Source organism: Scardinius erythrophthalmus (genome assembly GCF_964197995.2).
Source record: "Scardinius erythrophthalmus genome assembly, contig: HAP1_SCAFFOLD_518, whole genome shotgun sequence".
Classification (NCBI taxonomy): Eukaryota; Metazoa; Chordata; class Actinopteri; order Cypriniformes; family Leuciscidae; genus Scardinius; species Scardinius erythrophthalmus.
The window spans coordinates 8,859-32,930 of NW_028296100.1; the positions used below are offsets into that span (position 1 = coordinate 8,859).

Consider the following 24,072-nt stretch of genomic DNA (forward strand, 5'->3'; position numbering starts at 1 on the left):
ATGGAATAGCACATGGTAATGTTATTAACTGAAACAAAGACAGATGTTTTTTTTTTTTTTTTTGTCCTAGCATCTTTCCAGCATGATGTCCAATCAACACAGCAGTGTGGAATTTAGTGAATTTGAAAATATAAATGTGGGATTATAGGAACTTGCGCAATGTCTCTTAACCATTCACAATGTGCATAATGAACTAAGTGTTGTAAAATTAAGTATGTGGTAAATGTGTATTATATTTTTAATTATTTTTTTTTGTTCCAAGGGCGTTTTGACTTGCATCAGCCATTGTATGAATGTCAAACATGCCAGCAGCAGTGGACCCCTGACTTTAAAGACCTCCTAAGAAGTGGATATTGGCCAGCCTCCGTCACCAATTCCACACTTTATACACTGGACCTCTTGAGCTCCTTTCAGGAACTCAAGATCATCTCTCCGGGATTCTCCAGACAAGCCTTCGCAAAGCTGCTGGAACATCGCACTAAGTGTGGAGGAAGAGTAAGTGTAAATGTTATTACCATTTTATAAAAAAAATTCCATAAGCAGACAATATCAAAATACTATTTCATTCTATATATTTTCCAGTCTGGATCTATCAACGGCGATGCACTGCAGCGTAGCTTCTTAGAGCTTTCGTATGCATCATTTGAGGAAGACCAGCTCTGCTGTAGTGCTCCTTTCACCTGCCCAGCCTGCACACCAGAAATGTTGGCTGTTTCAGCAGATGGAAACAGAAAGCTATATCGCTTTCGCCGAAACGGAAGGTGATCTTTCTTCCAGTCTTTTTATTGATTTATTTTCTTACTTCATATATTTCATGAATGGATTTTCTATTTTTCTTTCTTCCTCAGCTCTGATGATCCTGGCTTTTTTGAGGGGCTCTTTGTGGCTGAAGACAGCGCGGTGTCTAGATTTGTCGACACCATACAGAAAGCAGTGAAAAATGCAAGTTGACAAAATAGTTGTTACAATAATAAACGTAACCCCCACTTCAATTACTCCTGCATATCAATTACAAAATCAAAATGCCATATATTGAATGACACCATTGCTTTTATTTGATTTGTCGTGTTTGTTTTGTGTTTCATAGACACAGGGAAGAGGCACATGTGGGGACTCCCAGTGGACAGCAGCGAGGGAAACTTCAAGGAGGGCTTCAAAATTGGATGAAGAGGGGATGGAGGTTGCTGTGTGTCGCCATGGGTTCCTTTTGAAAGCCCTTAATATGTACAGGGGGGAGATATTTGCCTACCCTCTGTACCTTCAGAAGGAGCTCATGCCAGCCAAGGCACAATTCTTCGCAATGGACGTGGCACAATTCTTCGCAATGGACGTGGCATGCAAATACTGGCCATACCTGGAGAAAGTTGCTAGTGTCCTTCCTGCTCTTCAGGAACTGACCACTATGAAACCCTTTCTCAGTGTAATGCATGCTCGAGCCCATGCTACTAAGTGTGAGGTGTGTATAATATTTTGGCATCTTATGTACATTTGTAATATTTACAAGCACATTAATAATATTAAATATAAGTTAAGCTACACTATGTTATCTTGTGTTTTTGCATAACCATTTCTTGCATGGAATGTAATGCCCTTTGATGCAAATTGTGGTTTGTGATATTGGGCTATATAAATAAAATTAAATTGAATTTCTTCCACCCTTTACTAACAGATTAATTGGAGTGGCAGGAACCAGGAAGGAGCAGGGACTACCGCTGGTGAGGAGGTGGAGCAAGTGAACAGCTACCTCTCTATGTCCAAAGCAGGTGACCGGAGTTTGCAATATTCTTGTAAAAAATTTTTAGATTGATCATCATAACCTCATTATTTGCTTTCAACAGCACGGGTGGACATGCTTACGTTGCATGCAATGGGGTGGAACGAGAAAAAAAATATCTCTTTACATCAGGCACTTTCCACAAGATATGTGAAGGTAAGTCTCATATTAATTGTTTTGTGTGTCCTTTTGTTGTGTTTACTTGGCCTGTTGTTAATCAAGTTTTAATCCTTATTATTGTATAACACTGTTCATCAGACTTGTCAGAGACTCCATGATGAGACTGCAAGGCTAGCTGACCTAAAAACAGAGCTAGATTGCACAGATGAAGTGGTGTCACAGTGGCTATCTGATGTAAAGGAATGGGCAGCTGGTGGTAAGCATGACCAGATAAAAGAAACAACAAACATCCCTTTCTACAATCTAAATTTTATGTTTGATATTAAAGAGCAGCAAAAAATAGTAGGTTGATCATCATCTAATGTGATGCCACATTTATGATGTCAGGTTTATTAGTATATTCCAGTTTCCTGCAGGAAGTGCACATACAAAGTTTAAATAAGTTTGATTAAAAGGTTTTACATGAAATTCAAGCAGAGAAACGGTTCTGTGTTGTTTTAACAGTGAATTTGCTTTCGTTATATCTTCTACAGAGACACCTGATACATCTCGTGCCAGTCAAGGCACCACACACAGAGGACTTCAGCAGTCAATTGAGGGGCTCTACCTTAGTGTGAGGCACCGGAAGCGAACCCTCTACCGTCAGAATGGTATAACTATATAATATAATATAATAGGTTGATAAGTTCAGGCTACTGTATGCATCCTACTCCACCAACATGGAATTAGCAAATAAGTGTAGTAGCACAGTTCAGCTCAATCGTTGAATTCTGTTCTTTAAATGACCAGTCTGTAGGATTTAGTGGTAGGAATTAGTGGCATCTATCAGTGAGGTTTGACGATTGCAACCAGCTTCCCTCACCTCTATCTTTCCAAGCTACGGTAGCCGACGAGAAAATGTGAGAGGTACTATCTAGTGTTTGTTTGTCCGTTGTGGGCTACTGTAGGAACATGGAGGTGCAACATAGAGGCCTCCGTGGAAGGGGAACGTATTTAGATAAAAAACTGCCAATTCTAAATTAATTAATGCACAATTATTATTTTCAGGCAATCATGAAAATCATGCAAATAGATTCCCCCCTAAATGTTACACCTTGGACAATTTGTTTCCCATGTCAGTCTACATTATAATTTTCACATACTGTATTTCATTATGTTTTCAATAACTGCAGCTTTGCTTTTCAATTTTTTGGTGCTATAATTTTTTTATTGTTGAAGAGTTCTGTCAAAAACCTCTGCCTCTGTACTTCATGTCTTTCTAGACAGCAGCAAGTTTCGCCATCGCCTTCGAAGGAAGCTGGCAGAAGACAAAAAACTCCTTCTTCAGGAGATACAGAAATACAATGATCTTGTACTAGAATCGGCAACAAACATTGACGTAGCTGTGGTGGAGCATTCCCTAACTGGAGAGAGTACTGTGTCTCAAATATGGCCGTGGGAGGTTCATGGCAGTGGTATGTCTGTTTGTAGATGCTTCACAGGAATTTATTTACAGTTCTGCTTTATAGAGTATACTGAACTAAGGCATGCATGTTACATATTGAGTGTTGTAATATTAATTTAGTTTAATGGTGTATTTTCAGTTTTCTTATGTATCGATTTGATTAAAAAAAAGTCAATGTTTGCAGTGATTATGCAAGATTGTCTCATGGATACATGTAACTGTTATTGATTCTTAGCAAATATTTCGATCAAGAAACGAGTGCACGACCAAGTGATGTTAACAAGGCGACTGCATGAGGAAACAAGCGTTTTGGTGTTGGAGATGGCACAACACTGCACGTGGTTGCAGAGCCTGGCAATGGTTCTCAAGAACAAGTTGGCTGAGGAGGGTAAGTTTAATTAAAACCCTGTCCATCTAATGTGTTTAAAAAAAACATACAAAAAAACACATCAGTCACAGAACTTGGATGGAGTAGAACGGTTATGGCTCTCTTTGCCGTGGTCCTTTGGGATATACATAAAATGGGGATTACAATTGTTACTGTAGCTATGGTAACAAGTCAGTAAGGTTGTAAAGATTGATGCTTGAAAGATGTGCAGATATGTTGTATTATGGCTGTTACTTGAAAGCGTAAATGAACAAAAGAATTTTGACCATTGTAATTTGTGTCCTGATATGTTACATGGGGTTAGCATAACATCAAGATTAATCTTATTATTATTTCCTCCAGTCAACATAGAAAACCTTGATGGTCAGGAACTAACACAATGTGTTACTTCAGCATAACTGTAGTGAAGAAGAAAACTGTTAACTTAAAACAGCTATCAGACATGGGCACAAAACGCTTATATGCTGCTTTGGGCCTCCCTCCATAAAGTCATCTCAGTGAGCCGTCATGTTGCCTCAAGTCGTTTTATACAGAAGCTAGCCTGGTCCCATGTCAGCGATACACATAAAAATGGCAACCATCCTGCTATGTAGATTTTAATAGGTTAGTTCTTTGGCCTTATTGAATAATCTTAACATAGTTTGTCTTTAATGTAATCTCTTTTGTATTTTGAGACGTAGACAAGGGAAATGAGGGACTTTGCTGTCTCTTAAGAAGAAGACTGTCAGAGGTGTCAGAAAGGTTCCAAGTGGTCCTCCAACAGTATAAGACTGCCTTAGGTCCTGAGGCCTCTGTCCTTCTACATGTTGAAGAGGAAGATCAAAGTGGCCTCAGTAGTCCAGACACCAGTGAGGATGAAGAGGAAAACACAATTTAGGTCATTTATTTATTTATTAATATGTATGTTTGTTAGTTTTTGGAATAACCCCCTAATACTGTTATTCTTAGTAATTTATTTGTGTATTTTATTTATGCTAAAACAGCTGAAATTCAGCCTCTTATTATTGTTTTCTGTATTTCCCCAGATGGAAGCTGAACGAAGGACTGTGTTGAAGGAAATGGACTTGCCCTATATCTGTGTATTATTAGTATGCTGATTTACCTCATCAAAATCTGTGTGCATTATATCTTGTTGAAAATTCAAACTGTAGGTGCGTCCCAATTCGCATACTATCCATCCTAAATAGCATTCGAAAATAGAATTAGTACGTCCCAAATCGTTGAAATGAGTGTTCCAAATATACCCGGATGGTCTACTATTTCCGGTCAGAATCCGAAGTGCAGATCGATGCACACTATAACGGCTAATATTGCCCACAACCCATCGCGCGTTGGACGAGGATTCGGTTAGAACTACAAACACGAGTGAAAAGTGTTAAAAAACTACAGACATGGAGGACGCGTGAATCCAGCGGTTATGTAGAGAGGTTTAGATAAAGGGGTTAGAGTGATTAATTATCAGTATCTAACCTGACGAAAATGTATTTATTCAGTGTTGTCTACATTATATTGCATCTGCAGATGCATTGTGGACTTTTGTAAAGATACGTTTTAGCCATTAACTTTTACATCATTATATTCAAATTGCAAACACATGAGGAGAGTCTCCGCATGAAAGACCCACGACTGGCAGATCAACGTGCAACTACATTTCTCTCCGAAACGGTAGAAAATAAAATTAGATTGAATGGAGAATTTTAACAAGATGATTGACAGGGCAGTTAACGGTGACATGATGCACGCGACAGATCTGTCCATTAAGATGACAAAGTAGTATGTCCCAAAGCTAGTATGTCCTAAATTTAGTAAGCACATTGCACAGTTCAATGAAGATGCACAAACCTACCAGTATAGGTGCACCAATCTTAGCCAAAAATGTCAACTTAGCATGTATGATATTACCAGATGTAATTACTGGGCTCACATGATATTTGGGTAGTGTATTCATACTCTTTTAAGAGAGACTCCCCTTGATTGTGGTGACCCTGTGACCTTTCCTTTTGCACCAACATCAGGCCAAACTTTTGACTTGCATACAACAAATGTTATGAACCAATTTTTGTATTTTGCTGAGCAATGAATCATGTCATTTTTGTTGACCTCATGACATTCCCTGTAGCACAACCATTAGACCAGAATGTAAAATTTGACATTGTATTTGATATTGTCTAATTGTGCAGATTGCCATGAAATCTTGTAAGCACATGATGACTTTGGTGACCTCATGACCATTCCTTTATCATCACATTTAGGCCATGATGTAAAAACTCATTCTTGATTACTTGCATTTCTCCACATTTACTTATTCTGCGGTGCAGCAGCAGTGTCTGTGTCTGTCTATGTCATTTTTTTTTTCAGAGGCTGCCTATGGATCGCTATTTGATTGAGTGTATTATACTGTAGGATATAACTGTTGTGTAATTTTATATTACTGCACAGATGCATTATAGTATGTAACAGAAAAATACACTGTTTTTTTGTTATGATTATTCTTTATTGTATATTATTACAGATGACTTGATTCTCTTTTCTGCTGGAGCTTTTCAAGTGAACTTAACCTCACAGTCCAGTGTTTTTTAAATACAGCCTTATGGCTTGTTTGACAAATATGCATTTGGTGTATTTTCAGTAGTATTGTTGTAAAAGACAAGAAATAAAGTATTTCCAAAGATGAGCATTTTATGTTTTTTTCTTTTTCATCCATTATTATTGAAAAATAAGATTTTATATTTTTATGGTTGATAAAAGTCAATAGCTGGAGAAAAAAAACATCACGTATTTATATGTGGAATTTTTTTTAATTTAACATCACACTGCATTATTAATTCATTACTTTAATGCATGTCTTTTTACTTATTTTCAAACCAACCTGGCTTGTAATTAAACAAGATCGATCTAGTATAATAAGTAATGTGTATCTAAGGTGTGTTAAGGCATGTTACAGTTTTACTCGATTGCTGAAACACTAACCCTAACCCTAAAATTTCAAAACCATAACACCATTCATCAAAAAGCACACCCTTTTCCCCAAACTATAAACACTATTCCCCAGTTTTGACACATGAGTAAGATTTCTTGAACTTTCACTGCAAAACTTTACACACATATCCCTTCATTTATCATTGCCGTACACAATGTTGTAATTTAGAAAGCACTAGCATTCAGCACAGCTTCAGCTCAATTAGCACACAATCACCCAGGAGGAAACACAAAGAGTCAAAACTGGTCACACAGCAATCGAGAACCTTCAATATATCGATGAAAGGGATAAGATGAGAGGGGGAGGAGAAGGGGGAGGGCAAAAAGACAAGCAGTCTCAGATGAGATTTGTGCCTTTTTAGTTGACCATGTTCTTGTCCATGGTAGGCTATGACTAAGGAGGCTGGGCGACGAGTACAGCCAAACTTGAGAGTCACTTCACCGTCGCTTCCATTACAGTTTTTCTCAATTGTTTACACACAAATACTGGTACTTGAGACACAATGAGCACAACATGTAACGCATTCACGAACCCCCTGAACCAATTCTGCGAAACTACAAGGACAATTCCTGCTTTACACTCAAATTGCAGTTCTAAAACCATTTTCAAAACACTACACACAATTCTCTGCTTATGGCACAATTTTCATGCAGAAAATCTCTTGTTTTCACAAGGAACACACTGCCATTCAAATATGCACACTGACTCTTCATATGGGCAAACACCCGTCACACAGTTTTACAATTAACAATCAGAGCTTTAGCATAAAAGAGCAACAGGTCAGCTCTTCAATGGGGCAATGGATGCCAACATTTTTTACTGTAAATGTACACAGGCAATTCTTCTGTTGTTTTGTATGTAGACAACTCTATGTACAACTTTTTAATTGGTTGGGATGTACACTGTGTACATTGTTTTTGTGGGAACAATAAAATGTATTTGTTACCGTGTATTTGTGTGTTCTGAGTATAAAAACAATATTCTCAGATATTTTACAACATTTATGTATGTACTGTCTGTAGTAAGTGTAACACTGAACAAGAAAATACCTAAGTCATTATGATGGATGGAGAAGAAGTGTTTTCCATTCATCATAGTGTTTTACACTGAACACATCAGTGTTCAACTGGTTCTTATAAATGTCTATTCATATGATGGTTTGTGTGTGTCATTTGAAAACAAAATACCATTTTGAGAAGAAATAACATTGTTTTGAATGTAAAGTTTCATTTTGCAGGAGAATTGAGGGGTTTTGCCCATTGTGTGTGTGTTTTTTGATTTGTGTGTAGAGTTCTGAGAATATGAGGCATGCTTTCAGAAAATGTGTGTAAACAATCAAGAAAAACTGTATCAGAAACTTCAGGGAGGAAAAAAGGTACAGTAGGGGTCAGACTGCTCTCTACTGTAACTTTTGAGTGCTGTACTCTGTGCTGTGACTACACATACTGTACATGTATGGTGGCTGTTGCACTATACTACTTTAATGAAAAGAAATGCATCAAATTGCCTCACATACAGATATATGCTTCCATTTTATAAAAAGGATGCATTATCAGTGCTTCTAATTTTGTAGGACACGATGGATTGGAAGAAGTCTGCCTGCACATTTCATTTCATGCGTCCCAGGGGATTTTACCCCCAATGACTGGTTAGGACCAAAGATGGGATGCTGGAGCAGAATCATCTTTATTGGTGTTATTTGGTGTATTGTTTTGTATTAAGGAATGAAAAAAAAAAAATTTTTGTTGTGTTTGAATTTTTGAATTTTTGAATTTTTGTTGTGTTCATCATGTGAAAACGTTTTTGAAGGAGAGAACCACAACCAACATCGCTTGCGTATTACCGCATTAGTTTTTGTAGTATTGGTTTGCATGTAGCCTATCTCACCAGTGTGTATTGTAGAGTGTGTTTGTTTTTGAGATTCTACATGGCTCCTAAAAAAACTACAGTTTGTGTATATAGTGATAGTAATGATCAAAATAAAAAAAAATCGCTAGGATCTCAGGTCATTAAGTATATTTAACTGATATTGTAGTTGTAGGACAACCATCAGGGCCATCTCCAATGTACGCTATTTATAAACTACAATTCCCACAAGAGACGCGCCATAGAACTTCTTACAAAGTGTACAAATCAGCCACCATACTTGTAGTTCTTCTGGTTTCCCGACCAGGGTTATAAAAATGTGTCTTTACTATTATATATATCAAGAAACATACATTATACAGCCAAAACATACATTATGCTGCATTTAGATGATCAGGGTGAAACAAAATCGCCAGGATTTAACATCTGTGGTTTTAGCTGGTAGGCTATAGGCTGTAGCCTACAGTAGAAATGAATTCGAGTTTGTCGGCGGGAGTTTAGTCCTTCAAAGAGCGACCTTTAATTTTTTATTATTATTATTTAATTATGGCCTCCACGTGTTTGTTTTGCCCCCTGCCCTGATGAATGTAATAAACTGCTGTGTATAAATATGTCAGCATTAGGAGACAAAATGTGCGATATACTGTCCAGATCAAGACCTTCACAATAAATCAATATTTGTCTTTTAACTAGTGACAAAAACTGTTCTATTCTAGAAGCTAAAATCATGGTGATCCATGTATCTTTATAATTAAATCAGTGTGTGTGTGTGTGTGTGAGAGAGAGAGAGAGAGAGAGAGAGAGAGAGAGAGAGAGAGAGAGAGAGAGAGAGAGAGAGAGAGATCACGTGTGTGAGAGAGATCAAAGTGTGACAGATGGAACTGGTACTTCAGCCAACAAGCGGCTCCGCACAGTTCTATGCTTTATCTTTTGAAATATATAAAACCATTTATTTTATTTGGATTAAATATGCATGTTTTTTTCATCAGATTTACCAATTGTTATAATTTGTTTGTGCTGGTCAATTATGAACAATAGATAAAACTGAACTGCAAGCAAAAACTTGGGGCCGAGGGGTCACTGTTTCAAATATTTGAGGGGCTCCTCCCCAAACAAATGTAACCTCACTCCAATTTTTTTATAAAACTTGAAGGCCCTGATTAAATTATATATAGGCTACATTTTCATTTAAAAAGAATCCACTTGTAAAGTTAAACAAATTCCACATATAAATATACTCAATGAAGGTTGTTTCTTTTGTCTCAACCACATCATCATATTGTTTTGAATTTGATGTATGGAAAAGTAAAAACAAAAATTATCATCTTTTGCAAGTGTTATCATAGTGTATTTGTGGTCTTTCACAAAAATATAAGTGAAAATACACCAAATGCTTATGTATTGCTTTATTACTCACAAGAGGCTTAAAGGGTGATCAAACAAATTTATTGACAAGGTGCATGACAAGTAGAAACTATATAGTCTTTGGCAATTGGAACACATCGAAACATCGTTCTTTTAAAGGTGTACTGTAGAGAAATGCATGATATGAAGAGGGATATCCCCTACATGGAGCCGACACTGGTGGTGGTGAAGGGGTGAGTAGCAATGCTGAGATCTGGATGAATGTGGAGCTCTTCTCCTGATGAGCACAGCGGAGGGACCTATGACACGATTGGCTCAAGAGGGTTGAGAAGAAAATACATTTGGTTTAAGACGTAAAACGCCCAGTCAGCTGATGAGTTTGGAGTAGAAGAGAGTGAGAGAGAATGTAAAAGATATAAAGTAATGAGTGAGTATAAAGAAGGTCAGTCTTATTTGTTGAACTTCATATTTAAGCTTCATGTCAAACAAGCCATAAGGCTGTATTTCTTAACAGTGCACAGTGAGGTTAAGTGAACTTTGAAAAGCACAGACAACAGAACATGAAATCAAGTTACGCGTCAACTGTAATAAAATAAAAGTGCAATGTATAATCATGAAATATGAAAACATGCTTTTGAATAACATCTGAAGAAGAAAATTCAGTTGGATTAAGTACATTTCTAGTACAGCCCTCTCGAGATTAAACTCCAGGTCACATTCTTGGAGATTTTCACCTTTTCATTACTACAGAAAGATGAGATACGACTTCAAATGCAAAACAGAAACAATTGAATAAATACGCTGAAACCAAAATGGAGTTCAAAACATACATTTTATTTATTTTCATTATTTCGGAGAGAATCCTTTGGCTGCCAGGACTGGGCCCACTGCTCACCACTAAAAACAGAAGGGAATTTTTAGGGAATAACAGTTTAATTTTCCATCTATGAAGGACCACCACCTTCATGCATGCATTAATGGTGGTGGTCCTTCATAGATGGAAAATGAAACTGTTATAGTTCTGTAATGATGTGTGCTTTACACTTGTTATAATGCTTGTTTAATCTGAAACAGAACGGATTAATAGAAAAAGTATTGTAGCCAACCCCCCTATCTCTAATTCATAAAGCAGAAGAACAGAGAAATACTTACCATACTGGACAGGGCTCCCAGTCAACCAACATTTCTGCTTTGCCCTATCAAGAAAAATAAATAAATAATTCCATTCTTAGCATAAGGCTATTATGTCTGGTTATAGGCACTGAGTTTCATTGATACAATGGGTCATTATTTTCAGTAGACACTCCTTTCTAAACTGTAATTCAAAAAAGACCAAACACATAAAAAGCATCTACCTAACAATTATGGTATGTATACTGTAATATGTATTTGCCAACTCACAAGGAAGTTTCTAAATCCTATATTGCACTCTGCATACTGCCTACACTCTGCAGTTCCTTTATGACTGTCTAACCTTTCTCACTCTTTCTCTTACTACACTCCTGATGGGGAAAGCCTCTAGGCGAGTGTGGTAGGAGCAATCTGTGAACAAAAACACGTTTCAAATACTTATTAGTTAGTTTAGGAACAAAATAAACACAACTATGAAGACTTACAACTATGAATCACTTTGTGATTTTCTAGGCTGATATGGCTAGGAACTATACTCTCATTCCTGCGTAATAATCAAGAAACTTTGCTGCCGTACCATGAGTCCAGCAGACGTAATGATATGACGCAGCGCCTGAAAATAGTCCCCAGCTCGGTAGACTAGGGTCGACCATTTTCAGGCGCTGCTACATATTACTGTATTTTGACTGTACAACTATGGGGGAGTTGTAAAATGAGCCTATTTCCAAAAAAAGTGGAGTATCCCTTTAAGTAGGGAGCAGACTTGCAAGGATGACAACAAGTGATGTTTATCACTAATCAAAACATGTACCATGGAACCAAATCACTAATTTCCAATGTGGTATGCTTGCTTGAATAACCATACTACTGCTAAGCCACAGCTCACAACTGAGAATACTCCACTGCTGCTGCTTCTACTACTACAATGCATTTTGGTCAAATTAGACTAATTAAGCCTGTTGGATTTTATAGGTTGTCAATTGTACTAATCTCACTATTACTATTATGTACTACTATTATTATTATTATTATTATTATTACTATTCTATATCTATTATGAATAATCATGGTTATGTGTGCTACGCTGGACTAGCTGGACTGGTCAAGACATTTACATATTGTTGCCCTGTTGCGGGTCGCTAAGTCGCTTTGGATAAAAGCTTTTGCTAAATGATTAAATAAATAAATAAAATTTTGACTAATTGTCTGTTTTAAGTAGTTAAAAAAAAGCAATGGAACTATAGCAAATAAACCGGGGTAAAAGTTGCAATGTATAGCAAAGTATCAATCATTGCATTTACATGCAATGCACTTACTCTTTTGTGACCTTTTCCTTTCCGGCATATGCCTTGGTCCCCCTGTGAGAAAAAACAAAAAACAAAAAAACACATTTACATTAATTAGACAAAATGCACTTTGTAATGTCTTTTCAACATAAATATGTGTCCCTGACTCCCTGGTGTGTCTAGAGAGTAGAGACCCCTGAAATATGGAAAAAGACCATCCTCTATTTCAGTTAATGTGTCTGCAAACACGCTGTTTATATTTGGCTCCACATTTTACATGACATGCAGGCTGAGGCTCATTAGAATAGTAATCATAGTAGGCTTATAGAATACTCCATCTAAAACGACTCGTTTCAGACAGGGTCTGCATAAAGGACCAGTTCAAGATAAATAAGGATTTTTTTTTAAGGATAATGCAAAGCTACTCTAGTGGACTATCAGAACAAAAATATAGAACTGGAAATTAGCATAATAGGTCCCCTTTAAATTCTATTTGCGTAATTCATTTATTTACTTAAAGGGTTAGTTCACCCAAATATGAAAATTCTGTCAGTAATTACTCACCCTCATGTTGTTCTTCCAACCCCGTAAGACCTTCGTTCATCTTCGGATCACAAATTAAGATATTTTTGATTAAATCTGAGAGCTGGATCACATTTCCATAGGCTACTAAGGGATTGAAACTTGCTGGCCCAGAAAATGTATTAAAGAGATTGTTAATATAGTCCAAGTGACTCCAGTTGCTCAATCTTAAAGGAGTCATAACCTGTAATTTTCACTTTTCCACGAGAATCAATGTATGTTATGATTGCCTAACGATTATACACTGGCCGGGAAGCCGATATTTAAAAGTGAAGCGTTTGTTTACCCCAGGATTCATCAACCAGCAAGCGTGCACGCGCACTCAAATACGAGATTTTAATTTCAGCCCCGACTTGACGTCATGACGGGGCAGGATATACCATATATGGACACCGCAGACCTATGCCGCGGGAAGCCTGCCCTGCCCCTTACCCCCTCATATTCAATTCAGTCGCGAAAGATGCAGAAACGTAGTGCACACGTGAGTTGCTCTGTTGTTGACTGCCAGAATCAACATGTAAATGTGTTTTCTCTACCAAGAACGGACCTAGCTATCAGGGACCAGTGGATTAAATTCATTTTTAATGACGCGGTTCCTACAACCCTTCCCACTGGCTTAACGTTTGGTGTCTGTGCTAACTAAACATTTTACGCCGGAATCCTTCACAAATTTGGGGCAATATCAGGCGAAGTTGGCATCGAAGCTCGGGAAAAAGGGGCCATTTTCAACAATCAGAGACTTGCCTGCAATTGAAACGGTAAAGGCCCGTTCACACCAAGCACGATAACTATAAAGATAACGATAAAGATAACTATATATGTGTCCACACCAGCGACCGATAACGGACTTTTTATTCTAAGCACGCGCGCGCCCGGATGATCCAGATCCATTTTAAATGCGCGAGACCTTTAAATTAGAATGGATTCTGATTGGCTGTCAGTGTTTTATCGTTCGACAGCTGGAAAAAAATCGTTCTGAAAGTGATCCCTATGATATCGTTCCTCATATCTTTATCGTTATAGTTGTGGTGTGAACTCTGTTATTCTTTAATATGGAGAACGATTTTTAGAATTATATCTTTATCGTTATCTTTATAGTTATCATCCTTGGTGTGAACGGGCCTTAAGACTGTGTTTTTATTGCTCTACTGTGTGTAACAAACAGCAGCTAACTGCTAATGTGGCTATTGTATGCTAGCGGGAGTATTAGCTTCGAGGTAAACATGAATGTTGGAACAACATGAGGGAGAGTAATTACTGACAGAATTTTCATTTTTGGGTGAACTAACCCTTTAAGAGAATCTGCTTGACTAATGAGCTATGGTAACAGTTATCAGAACCACCAATAATTACCCAACAAACATTATTTACATACCTGACTTTTTCTTTTTGCGACTTGCAACTGTGCCCCTGGCTGACCCTGTGAAGACAGCAATGGGTTTGGAGAAAGAAAATTACTCATATACCAAATAAATCTTTAACTTATTATTTAAAATACTGAAAGACCACAACGTCGCACAAGTGTGGCAGTACATGTATTAATAGGTGTAAAGTACATGTAGTCTTATTGCGATTGAATTAAGGTTGCTCCATTTACTCCACGTGTTTCACTTTCTCGCTTATGTCCATCCTGTTTGTGATAATCCTAATTTGTTTCAACAAGAGCTGATCCTTCGCTGACTTGATCAAGGAACGCAAGGGGTGGGAAAATGGTGGTGTGGTTGTGAGCATGAAATGTGCTCATCAAATTTCATAGCAATCTGATAAATTGAGATATGTTGCCTTCAAGTTTAGTGTGCATGGGACACTGACATTCCCAATTATTTTGAATATTCAAATTATCCTAATATCTTTAATCTTTAATTTTGGCCAAGTAATTTCAGCATTCGATTAGTAGCATTTTTTTTTACTTTTAGATTTATAATAGACTCACAAAATTCCTTCCAAAAGCCCTAGTACAGAATCGGATAGACCATCTAATTATGTAATATCAGATCAACTTTTCTAGCAGATTATCCATGGAAAATGAGAACCTTGTGAGTTTTAATTTATCAACCAGCAAAAAAGTTATAGCATGGTGTGTTTGAGTTCATTTCCCCTACTTGACATCATGCATCCTGCATTGTGACTATTTCACATGCACACATTGCAATGTCGATGCTGAAAAGAGCCCTAACCTGCATCAAGCTCTATGGGGGAAATAAACTGGAAGTCAAGTAAATTCAAGGTAACCCATTGGTCAAACACTTTAGGCCTTTACAAATATAAACTGTAACTCTTTAAATTTGTTCTAATTACCTTGCCCCTCCATTGGGCTCGTCTGCTCCACCTGCCCCTCCACAGGGCTCGTCTGCTCCACCTGCCCCTCCACAGGGCTCGTCTGCTCCACCTGCCCCTCCACAGGGCTCGTCTGCTCCACCTGCCCCTCCACAGGGCTCGTCTGCTCCACCTGCCCCTCCACGGGGCTCGTCTGCTCCACCTGCCCCTCCACGGGGCTCGTCTGCTCCACCTGCCCCTCCACGGGGCTCGCCTGCTCCACCTGCCCCTCCACGGGGCTCGCCTGCTCCACCTGCCCCTCCACGGGGCTCGCCTGCTCCACCTGCCCCTCCACGGGGCTCGCCTGCTCCACCTGCCCCTCCACGGGGCTCGCCTGATCCACCTGCCCCTCCACGGGGCTCGCCTGCTCACCTTCTTCCGGTTGCTTGTTCTCCAATGGGTCACAGGGTGTGAGATGCAGCGTAATCAGCTGATCATCATTGCCACTGGAATCCTGGGTCCAACCTGTGCAAGTTAAACAAGTGTTGTGTTTTGCTTATTTAAAACATAGAGGTTAACCATAAGCTTGATCTGTACCTGTTTTAAGTTTTAATCTGTTTGAATCATATAGGCCTAGTCCAAATTTTGCCCAACCAGATTTGAAGGCACTTTTGATTGCAGGAGAACTATTGAGTGTCAACTGGATGTATTAGATATCTGCAATATATTTGATTGATTTCCAATGACTATAACCAATACAATATATCTTTAAGTCGGGAAAATAAAACCCAAACTGCTCATAATATCTATTCAAAAAATGACAAGTATAATGTTTGTTTACAGTCTGGGTTATGCCTCAAAGTTAGTAGCAGTGTAAGTTTTTGGTGTATCCAGCCAACATTTGATTGTTTTCTTTTTCTTTGTGTTATTTCTGGTAATGCTCTACATTTTAGCGCCGTCCTTGATATTGTTTTATTGAATATATATATATATATATATATATATATATATATATATATATATATATATATATATATATATATATATATATATATATATATATATATATATATATATATATATATATATATATATTATCATTTAATTCATTGACCCAGTAACCAAAACGTGTCTTTGCGAATTTCATGTGTTCAATTAGTATGTCCAGATTTTTGTGATTTACAAAAAATTAAGCTCAATGTTAAATCTCCTTTAAGATAATAAAATCTTTTGCGCTCTCAACACAAATTGTGAACTGTGACTTTAAGATACAGTGCATGCATCTCACCTTCACAAAGGTATTCATAAAATGAACCTATCTTCTGAAGGTAGTCCTGGGCATAGGCGGAGAGGGTGCAGCGAGGGGTTAATATTTCACACTTCATTTCTTTTTTTTTGGTCTCCTTTCCAAGAAGCAGAACTGGCTTGTATCCAATGGCATGGAGTTTCTCAAGCTGCAATGACAACATTGTGTATTTTTGCTGTTTAATGAAATAGAAAAACAACATAAAAAATAACTAGGAATATTAATTATTAAGAAAATATAACATTATTAATGACAGCATCCAGGTTACTGCCATTCAGGATTTTTAACCTAATAGTGAGTTTTGCTTTTGTAAAACCAAGTATGTGCAAACAGGAAGGCTCATACAGTAGAAGCAAAAAAAACAAATATATATAGAAAATAAGGTTAAAATATAACTTTTTGTAATATTAGGAGCTTGGGTTTTGCACCTACGTTGATAAGATTATGTAGCCATTGTGCAACTGGACAATGACAATCTAAAGATTTATTTTAAAAAGGCAGAACCTTAGTGATAACATGACCAAATGGGTGAATGCTGCACATATTTACAGTAGACACGTGCACATTGTTGTTTTGAGTAGTACAGTATGAATGCAGTTCATTTGTTATTTCTCATCCACTCGATAAGAAAGTTTGATTATTATATTGCAATTCTGTCACAATACATGCCTGTATTTGTTATGAACTCAAGAATTCCTGAGTATCAATTATATTTGCTGTGTGTTCAAATTTTGCTCTGGTAGATCATTAAGGTCTGTGATGTGTTATGGTGAAGATGTGTTTACTTTAGGGTATTAGCCTACCACTAAAATAAAAACTAAAAATCACAATTACATCTACCTTCAAATTTGATAGTTAAATTGTACTTTTAAATTAGTTCTGATGACACAGGGAGGACAAAGTATCATTAGAAAAAAATAATTTAACTTTATCTATATTGGCAAAAAATACTGTCTTTCTGACCTTGCGCTGGCATGCTCACTTAATAACAAATGGTACCACTGAATGTACTTCCTAGATGATCTGGAAAGTTTAATGTCATGTATGAAATTGTACGTACCAGGATATTGGCTTCATCCTTGATGGATGCAATGTTGTGGTTTTTCTTACGACCAACCACCCATTCATCTCGCTTCTCATCAAACCTCTGAAGCTTCTTCTTGAGGCGCTGCTTCTGAGGTTGCTCCTTTTTACAGTGTGAACAGACCTTTTGTGCACAAAATAAAATGCCCTGACAAAAAGGGCAGTTCTTTTTTGTAGACCCCCCCGGCATTATAACAGTCAGATACAGACAGACAGACAGACAGACAGACAGACAAAGATGGATAAGAGACAAGTAGACAAAGACAGACAGAGAGAAAAGAACGAGCAATAGATAAAGACTGTGAGATAGATGGAGAGAGAAATATAGATATTGAGAACAGAGAGAATGTGAGATATAGAAAATAAAGAAGAGATTGAGGTTGGCTCTTAAAAGTGCCTTTGGGTTTTGAAATCAGGTGTGGCTATAGGTTCGGACAGGTGATGTGTTTGACAGGATCTGCATGGAGAACAACAGAAAATGTTGATTATGTAGTGTTTATGTACCCTATTAATGACCCTAATAGTGAGTGATTCCCATTTTCTTATAAATACTTAAAATAAATAAATACAGATTCACGTTGCTCCTATTTCCTGTGCGCGTAATTTTTTTTTAAAGGCGCGCGCGCGTAACATGTGCCTGGGGTTCGACATCCCAGATTAAAAGGCAGCGTTATGTGCAGTATAAGTTTAGACCAAGTGATAATATTGTTATTACTGACACATTACAGTGACACTGTGGGTGAACCACGATGATCGAGAGAAAATTACATATTTTAGATAACTAACGTTAGAGTTAGCATGTTGAAGTTGGCTATCCATTTAGCAAGCCTAATTTCACAGGATTTTTTTCTGATAATGAGCAAACCTTGGACGGGCTTTAATTCGTTGCCCTAACGTGTAAATCATGTGAATCTAATATGGCAAATGCATCAATTATTTATAGCAAAACGTGATCGTTACGTACGAATGAGCCTAGCAACTTACCTGGAAAGTGGTTTGAGCGCAATGAGAAATCACTGAAGAAATCACCCAATTACAGGGCGGGCTGGCTCCGTCTCCATAGCAACGGAAGCTGATGATCATGGGTAATACTGGAAACAAATAAAACTGATGGCCATAACACATAGTATTGTTGAATTATCAAGCACACTTTCGCGTGTGTGTTGAAAAAAGATGAGGATATCATTAAAAGAGAATCGGTGGCGGGTCCTCAGTTTTATCTGTCGTCATCCATAGTAACGGTCGATAAGGCTCGTGGGAAATGTAGTTACTGTTAGATTTGACACGCCAAACCGATGGAAAACCGGTATTTTTCAGCAAAGAAACAGGAATATTTAGAAGCAATAGCCGTAACTCAACTTTGCACTCGCATTCAGGAATAATATACATATTTTTTTAATGTAAGGAAGCACTGACGATGGTTTACAATGTTGAGTAGCCTACCGATTATAATTTAAAAAGCAATAAAACAAGGATTAAAATCTCCTGATTAAATGATGGGCAAAGTAGCCCCTAAAGTTTTCTAAATGAATCACAAAAAAAAATAAAAATAACAATACTGTGTTTTGAAAGAAAAACGTGGTGCAGGCACGAAAAAGACGTCCCATTGAAATACATTAGATTGAAAGTCGTGCTGAGTGACACGAAAAAAGGAAGGAAATTCGTGCCCATGGACACGAATCAATTTGTGTTGAGTAGCCTATACCGAATATAAAGTAATAAAAACGAGGATTGAAATCACCTGATTAAATGTTGAGTAATGTAGCCCTTAAAGTCTGCAAAATTAATAACAATTGAGAAAAAACAATAGCCTACCGTGCTCTCGAAAAAAAACGTGGTGCAGGCACGAAAAATACGTCCCATTGAAATACATTAGATTGAAAGTCGTGCTGAGTGACACGAAAAAAAGAAGGAAATTCGTGCCTATGAACACGAATCAATAGATTCATGTTGAGTAGCCTATACCGAATATAAAGCAATAAAAACGAGGATTAAAATCACCTGATTAAATGTTGTGTAATGTAGCCCTTAAAGTCTGCAAAATTAATAACAATTGAGAAAAAACAATACGGTGCTCTCGAAAAAAAAACGTGGTGCAGGCACGAAAAATACGTCCCATTGAAATACATTGGATTGAAAGTCGTGCTGAATGACACGAAAAAAAGAAGAAAATTTGAGCCCATGGACACTAATAAATAGATTCATGTTGAGTAGCCTATACCGAATATAAAGCAATAAAAACAAGGATTAAAATCTCCTGATTAAATGTTGTGTAATGTAGCCCTTAAAGTTGGCAAAATGAATACCAATTGAGAAAAAACAACTCTCGAAAGAAAAACGTGGTGCAAGCACGAAAAATACGCCCCATTGAAATACATTAGATTGAAAGTCGTGCTGAGTGACACGAAAAAAATGAAATGCCTTTGGACACGAATAAATTCGTGTTGAGTAGCCTACCGAATAGGCTACAATACAACGAGGATTAAAATCTCCTGATTAAATGTTGAGCAATGTAGCCCTTAAATTTTGCAAAAGGAATAGCCAAACATTTGAGAAAAAAAATAGTGTGTTCTCGAAAGAAAGACGTGCAAGCACGAAAAATACGTCCCATTGAAATACATTGAATGTCGTGCTGAGTGACACGAAAAAAATAAGGATATTTGTGCCCTTGGACACGAATAAATAGATTAATGTTGAGTAGCCTACCGAATATAAAGCAATAAAAACGAGGATTAAAATCTATTGATTAAATATTGAGTAATGTAGCTCTTAAAGTTTGCAAAATGAATAACAATTGAGAAAAAAAACAATACTGTGCTCTCGAAAGAAAAACGTGGTGCAGGCACGAAAAATACGTCCCATTGAAATACATTAGATTGAAAGTCGTGCTGAGTGACACGAAAAAATGGGGAAAATCGTGTCCACGAACACGAATCAATAGATTAAATTTCGTGACTATGTCACGAACTGCCGTGAGACTGGGTTGGCAGCAGTGAGTGGAACTAGCCCAGGGGTCACTGGGGCAGCTAAGGGCCTGTGGGAGGAGGTGGGAGAGGCCTAAACTTAAAATTAACATCACTTGAATTTGTCTGAGGTAAATCTAGCAGTAAGGCGAGTTTGAGGGTCATGTAGGCCTATCACAGATGATTAATGTTGTTTTTAGATGGCAATGAGAGGCCCAGTCAGGCTAGTTTCGGTGCAACCCATTCAGAGCATGAATTTAAAGGATTAAACATTCTATCATCATTTTCTCAACCACATGTTGTTTCAAACCTGTATTACTTTCATTCTTCTGTGAAGCACATAAAAGATATTTAGAAAAATGTCACAGTATCCATTTTTACCATTTTTTTTGTCCATACGATGAAATCAATAGTTCAATGTTGTTTTAGCAATGTTGCATTGACTTTCATATATGGGCTCAAACAATTGAAACACTTGTTAGAATTTCCACATTTGTGTTCAGCAGAGAAAATAAAGTCTCGACAAGAGAGTGAGTGTATGATGACAGAATTTCCATTTTTGGATGAACTATCCGTTTAATTCGGGAGGCAGTGAATTCAATTTACAGCTTAAAATAAAAATCTGCCAAGAAATGTATGTGCAAATTTGACAGTCATTGAATTATGGTGCATTAATGAAGTGGAATCTGCCACTACTGCTGGTTTGATGTTCATGCAAAAGCATCCCCCTCAAACACACACACAACTGCCCCCACCCTCCACTGCAACCCCCTGCCAGGTCAGGAGCTCTGGTAGACCCTGGGCTAGCCCAGCCAAGGGATCATGCTGTGCTAATATTTCTGTTAGCTTGAATGGCTCACTGAGATGTTGTTTATTTGGATTAGCAAGTTGTTTTTTATCAAAATCAATACGTGGCGCAGGAATGGGAAAGCAGTGATTGAAATGCAAGGCTTAGCATCGGGATAATGCACCAATCTGTCTTGACATGAAGAGGATGTGTTGACATTGGTGTGGTGGAGCGGATAGGCTAAGAGCAGGTGAAAGCAAATGAAGAGAGAAAGAAGACAGTTTGCTGCTCTTTCAAGCGTACCTTGCATCTGCAAAAGATAGATGTCTACATTTGCCAGACTAAAAACAAAAAAAATAATAGTGTCACAGTCTTACTTCCAAATAATATATAATATATATACAGTACAGGTCAAAAGTTTGGAAACATTACTATTTTTAATGTTTTTGAAAGAAGTTTAATCTGCTCATCAAGCCTGCATTTATTTGATTAAAAAAACAGTAATATTGTGAAATATTATTACAACTTAGAATAATAGTTTTCTATTTGAATATACTTTAAAAGATAATTTATTCCTGTGATGCAAAGCTGAATTTTCAGCATCATAACTCCAGTCTTCAGTGTCACATGTGACATCCAGTCTATCACATGATCCTTTAGAAATCATTCTAATATTCTGATTAATTATATGTGTTGGAAACAATTCTGCTGCCTAATATATTTGATGAATAAAAGGTCAAAAAGAACTGCATTTATTTAAAATAAAAAAAATATTTTCTAATAATATAAATCTTCTTTACTATCACTTTTTATCAATTTAACACATCCTTGCTGAATAAAAGTATTGATTTATTTAAAAAAAAGAAAGAAAAAAATTACTGACCCCAAATTACTGACCAGTAGTGTATATTGTTGTTACAAAAGATTTCTATTTTTAAAACATTTGCTTCTTTTTTATTCTTTTTTATTTTTTTACTTTTTATACATCAAAGTATCCTAAAAAAGTATCACAGGTTATGAAAAAATATTAAGCAACAGAACTGTTTCCAACTTTGATAATGAATCATCATATTAGAATGATTTCTAAAGGATCATGTGATAGACTGGAGTAATGATCCTGAAAATTCAGCTTTGCATCACAGAAATAAATGATCATTTAAAGTATAATAAATTGAAAACCAATTATTTTAAATTGTAATAATATATCAGAATATTAATTTTTTTTCTGTATTTTTGATCAAATAAATGCAGGCTTGATGAGCATAAGGGACTTCTTTCAAAAACATTAAAAATAGTAATGTTTCCAAACTTTTGACTGGTACTATATATATATATATATATGTGCCTGCAACCAGCAGTTATCACCACACTGGTTCCCTCAACTAGGATTTTTTTCCACAGGCTTTGGGATTATTGCAAAAAACAAGCTCTGTGATCAACAAAAGTTTATGATACTTTAACACGTTTTGTCCATCAAGATTATTTTCACAAATGAACACAACTTTTATTACTTTTGAACCTAAATGCAGTCGCCAGAAGTAAAAAGCTAAAGGATGTCTATAAACGAACTACACGACAGTCCCACACTTCATTGTACGTGAATTTCCTAAGCTTCCGAAAACTCTCTGTTTTTATCTAAAAAACATTTTTCCTGAAAGTTTGAGTTAGAATTAGCCTGGCAAGCCAGACCTACATCAAGATGTTAGGTCTGGAAACTCACCATAGTTACGGCTCAATCCGAGGGGCGGGATAAACGGCTGTCTTTCAAATTCCCTCTGCACGCAATAGGACAGCGCTTCAACCAACCAGGGGTGCGTTTCCCGAAAGCATCGTTGGCCAACTATGGTCGCAAGTTCCGTCGTTACCAATAGAGTTCAATGGACATTGCGATGAACTTGCGACCATAGTTGGCCAACGATGCTTTCGGGAAACGCACCCCAGAGCGTTTTCCCAACAGCGGAGCTTAGTTGATAGATTCAACTTTTGCCATATCTGGCCGGCAAAACGACGAACACATCTTCCTTTTTTAAAGAATGACTTAAGTGCCGTTCTTTGCTCTTTTCTCAAAGAAAAAATTAACTCCAAGTCCTCCAGAGTCGCGGCCAAAGCCGATTCGAAAGACCGTTGTCCTCCATCAGCAGCCGCCATTCTTTGTTTTCAAGTAGCAGCAGCCAGGTAACCGTCGCAACTCTGTCGTGTATGTTAAGCCCGCCCCCGCCTACTCTATACACAACGTGATTAGCCTGACCCAATCTGGGTTTTTGCAGCGAGAAGGTTTATTGAGAGTTGCTAGACGTACCTGGCTGCGAAATACATTTTGCTGCCGCTAGGGTGCGTCTAGATTTCTAGGCTAAGTTAGAATAGTATATAAGAGCACAATCATAAGCATAACAAGGCTGTAAAAGTGGAGTTTACCAGTTCGTAGTGATGACGTTTAATCTCCACAACTGCCTCTGTAGCCCCATTTAGCCACTTGTCAGAAACCACCCTTTCAAGACGCATAACAGCTTTAAAAAACAATCACGAGTGGGGTAATACTGATATATTTATGCCGTAGAATAAAACGTTAAAGTAATTTGAGCTTGTGTTAACCACAGACCTTCTTTTAGCCATTTAACCAAAAACCCATTAAAAGAAAACCCATTGGAACCGGAAGGGCTAAAAAAACTAGGCCTACAAATTTATGTCATAACTGCACCACTCTATAGAATGCAGTTAGAAAGAATGCCCCTAAAATTCAA

At 37.3% G+C, this 24,072-nt stretch overlaps 2 protein-coding genes across 3 annotated transcripts; one reads left to right on the forward strand and one right to left on the reverse strand.

The window, feature by feature from the left end:
* Positions 1-1,841: 1,841 nt before the first annotated feature.
* LOC308686612 (uncharacterized protein) lies at positions 1,842-6,400 on the forward strand. 2 transcript variants are annotated; one of them, XM_081395051.1, is made up of 7 exons: positions 1,842-1,930; positions 2,033-2,150; positions 2,428-2,544; positions 3,157-3,348; positions 3,574-3,726; positions 4,401-4,603; positions 4,752-6,400. In XM_081395051.1, the coding sequence occupies exons 1-6, from the start codon at positions 1,850-1,852 to the stop codon at positions 4,601-4,603; spliced, it is 864 nt and encodes a 287-aa protein (XP_081251177.1). In that variant the 5' UTR covers positions 1,842-1,849; the 3' UTR covers positions 4,752-6,400. The 2 variants fall into 2 exon arrangements, with proteins under 2 accessions (XP_081251177.1, XP_081251178.1); XM_081395052.1 differs by having other exon boundaries at positions 4,407-4,603.
* Positions 6,401-10,009: 3,609 nt separating this feature from the next.
* On the reverse strand, positions 10,010-20,539 carry LOC308686611 (uncharacterized protein). The gene is made up of 8 exons (XM_081395050.1): positions 17,559-20,539; positions 16,481-16,646; positions 15,433-15,717; positions 15,235-15,385; positions 14,312-14,356; positions 12,385-12,426; positions 11,090-11,133; positions 10,010-10,834 (listed from the first exon to the last, which is right to left on the reverse strand). Exons 1-8 carry the CDS (start codon positions 17,769-17,771, stop codon positions 10,668-10,670), a joined length of 1,113 nt encoding a protein of 370 aa, XP_081251176.1. The 5' UTR covers positions 17,772-20,539; the 3' UTR covers positions 10,010-10,667.
* Between the last annotated feature and the right edge of the window lie 3,533 nt (positions 20,540-24,072).

Bases quoted from the DNA above. Each gene is read 5' to 3' on its own strand.
- LOC308686612 (XM_081395051.1), top strand. From the start codon at position 1,850: ATGCTTACGTTGCATGCAATGGGGTGGAACGAGAAAAAAAATATCTCT. The intron at 1,931-2,032 runs GTAAGTCTCATA...ACTGTTCATCAG, and splicing joins TTTCCACAAGATATGTGAAG to ACTTGTCAGAGACTCCATGA. The intron at 2,151-2,427 runs GTAAGCATGACC...TATCTTCTACAG, and splicing joins AAAGGAATGGGCAGCTGGTG to AGACACCTGATACATCTCGT.
- LOC308686611 (XM_081395050.1), bottom strand. From the start codon at position 17,771: ATGCCGGGGGGGTCTACAAAAAAGAACTGCCCTTTTTGTCAGGGCATT. The intron at 16,647-17,558 runs GTACGTACAATT...TTGTCATTGCAG, and splicing joins AGGATGAAGCCAATATCCTG to CTTGAGAAACTCCATGCCAT. The intron at 10,835-11,089 runs GTAAGTATTTCT...TTCTGTTTTTAG, and splicing joins TGGGAGCCCTGTCCAGTATG to TGGTGAGCAGTGGGCCCAGT.